We start from the raw sequence: 2,075 nt of genomic DNA, 5'->3' as shown, positions 1-2,075 counted from the left end.
AGGTTAGTTTTTTTTTTTTTTTTTGTAATTTTGGTTCATCTGGGTTCATGTGGTTGCCTTTCTCAGGGAGGAGTCAGAGGGCAAGTTGAAGGGCATCCTTGGTTACACAGAAGATGATGTAGTTTCCACCGACTTTGTTGGCGACAGCAGGTGTGTATTTTGTTGAAAAAACTTTTCATTTCTGCTGGTTGATACAATACCGAATTGTTGTTCATATGAATGCTCGTTAAACTAAGTCATGGATTGATGCCGTAACAATTTTTATCATGGTTCCCCCCCACAGGTCAAGCATCTTTGATGCCAAGGCAGGAATTGCATTGAGCAAGAACTTTGTGAAGATTGTTTCGTGGTATGACAACGAGTGGGGTTACAGGTAATACACCATTCACTTTTTCCTTTACTTCACATTATTTCCTGTGAGATGGGGCAATCATGGTGTTGATTACTGTTGAGTTGGTTAATATTTATTCAAAACATATCTAATTTTCACGAGACATTAATGCTTGGTTTATGTGTGGCCTTTTCAGCACTCGCGTGGTTGATCTTGTTGTTCACATTGCAAAACAGTAAGGTGGTGCTGCTGCAAAGTAGGACTACCGTTGAGTACTGTGTGTTTATTATGTCCAGCTGCAAAGTCTCTGAATAAATGTTTTCCGAACCCGTGATATGTTACCCGTTGAGGAGTGTTAGCTCTTTCTTTTTTGACTTTTATGATTGCCTCTCGTGAATTATGGATTTTGGTTCATATATAGAACTTGCACATCAATGTACTTTGCTCGGCTTTTTATTCATCGCTATAGTGGATGATTTTCACACCATCCTACGTTTCTCATCGCTGGTTCTCGTCTTCTTTTTTATACTTTTGGTTTGCATTTGGATAATGTCATAATGAATCTGATGTCTTTTTTGGTGATCTCGACATGCGCTAGGAAATCCTCCATTATATTTGGACCGAAAACCAGTTTTTCTATTCTCTGCTTGTGTTGAAATGTTGATATAATTTGGTTTTAGGTTTTTGGGGTGATTTTGTGTATGTTTGTTTAATACTTCGCGGATAATACGAGACTATTTAGATGGAAATGTTTCCAAATTGCTTTTCACCTACACAATACCAAACTCTTGAACTCTAATCAAAGGTCCATTTCGGCAGACAGGCTAATATTTTTTTCAATTATTTTCAAAATTAAATTAATAGCGGTACCTTTAAATTTTTTATACATTTTTCTATAGTCATCAGTTAGTACATTATCATTTTTAATTCTCAATTTGTTTGTAAAGAAACAGGAAGCCTTTTTTTCCCCTCGAAAGAATGAGACACCAAAATGATAAAGCAATCCCCTACTTCTACTAGTCCATACTAATTGCTAAATACGGGTAATATGAATTCCTTTTTGAGTCCTATTAAGTAAGAAACTAATGGGATCGATACTTATTTTTCCAAGTAATGCCAATTATGCAACTTTAATACAACTCTTGTGAAAAAGTTGAAAATGTCCTCACCATTTGGGATTGTTATGTTTATTGTGGACATAATGCATCCATCTTTGCTAGATAGACCAATCGATGAAAAGAAAGTTGTGTTCGAAAAAATACATCCAAAAACCATTATTAAAATAAATAAATAAGAGGTGATTGTGATTATTCTCACACTACATATTTGTGAATTTGTGATTGGTTCCCATAAATGGACTATTCTTGTATTTCATTAATTTTGGAAGAAATTTTGTATGTATTTGTTTACTCAACCATATTGGCAGAATAAATTAACAAAAAATTAAATGTATAAATAGAACCTTAAACCATATCAATGACTCCAATTCTTGTTGGGAAGTAATGTGTTTGCGGTAGACAAGTAGAGTATTCAAAAATTCTAGGTAATCTTTAGGACTTTGTAATGTATCCTTGACTTCGTTTAAAGAAGCAACTGCTTGATTATCCATTCATGGGATGACAAAATTCCCAAGTAACACTAACAATCATAATAAAATTTCATTGTTCTTTCTTTTTTCTATGACTTTGATTATATTTATAATTATTAAGAAAACACAAATTCAAGAGTAATCTAAAACAAATAT

General features: G+C 33.6%; 1 protein-coding gene across 1 annotated transcript in view; it reads left to right on the top strand.

The window, feature by feature from the left end:
- Window positions 1-832, top strand: part of LOC107612720 (glyceraldehyde-3-phosphate dehydrogenase GAPC2, cytosolic) — a 4,507-nt gene extending 3,675 nt beyond the window's left edge. Inside the window, exons 10-12 of the mRNA XM_016314433.2 lie at window positions 67-150; window positions 284-373; window positions 528-832. Coding sequence (XP_016169919.1) covers window positions 67-150; window positions 284-373; window positions 528-570 — 217 coding nt within the window. The 3' untranslated portion in view covers window positions 571-832. The remainder of the gene's footprint in view (window positions 1-66; window positions 151-283; window positions 374-527) is intronic.

The sequence above is a fragment of the Arachis ipaensis genome, chromosome B08, assembly GCF_000816755.2.
Source record: "Arachis ipaensis cultivar K30076 chromosome B08, Araip1.1, whole genome shotgun sequence".
NCBI lineage: Eukaryota > Viridiplantae > Streptophyta > Magnoliopsida > Fabales > Fabaceae > Arachis > Arachis ipaensis.
The sequence above is the reverse complement of the archived record's forward strand: the minus strand, read 5'-3'. Positions and strand labels throughout refer to the sequence as shown.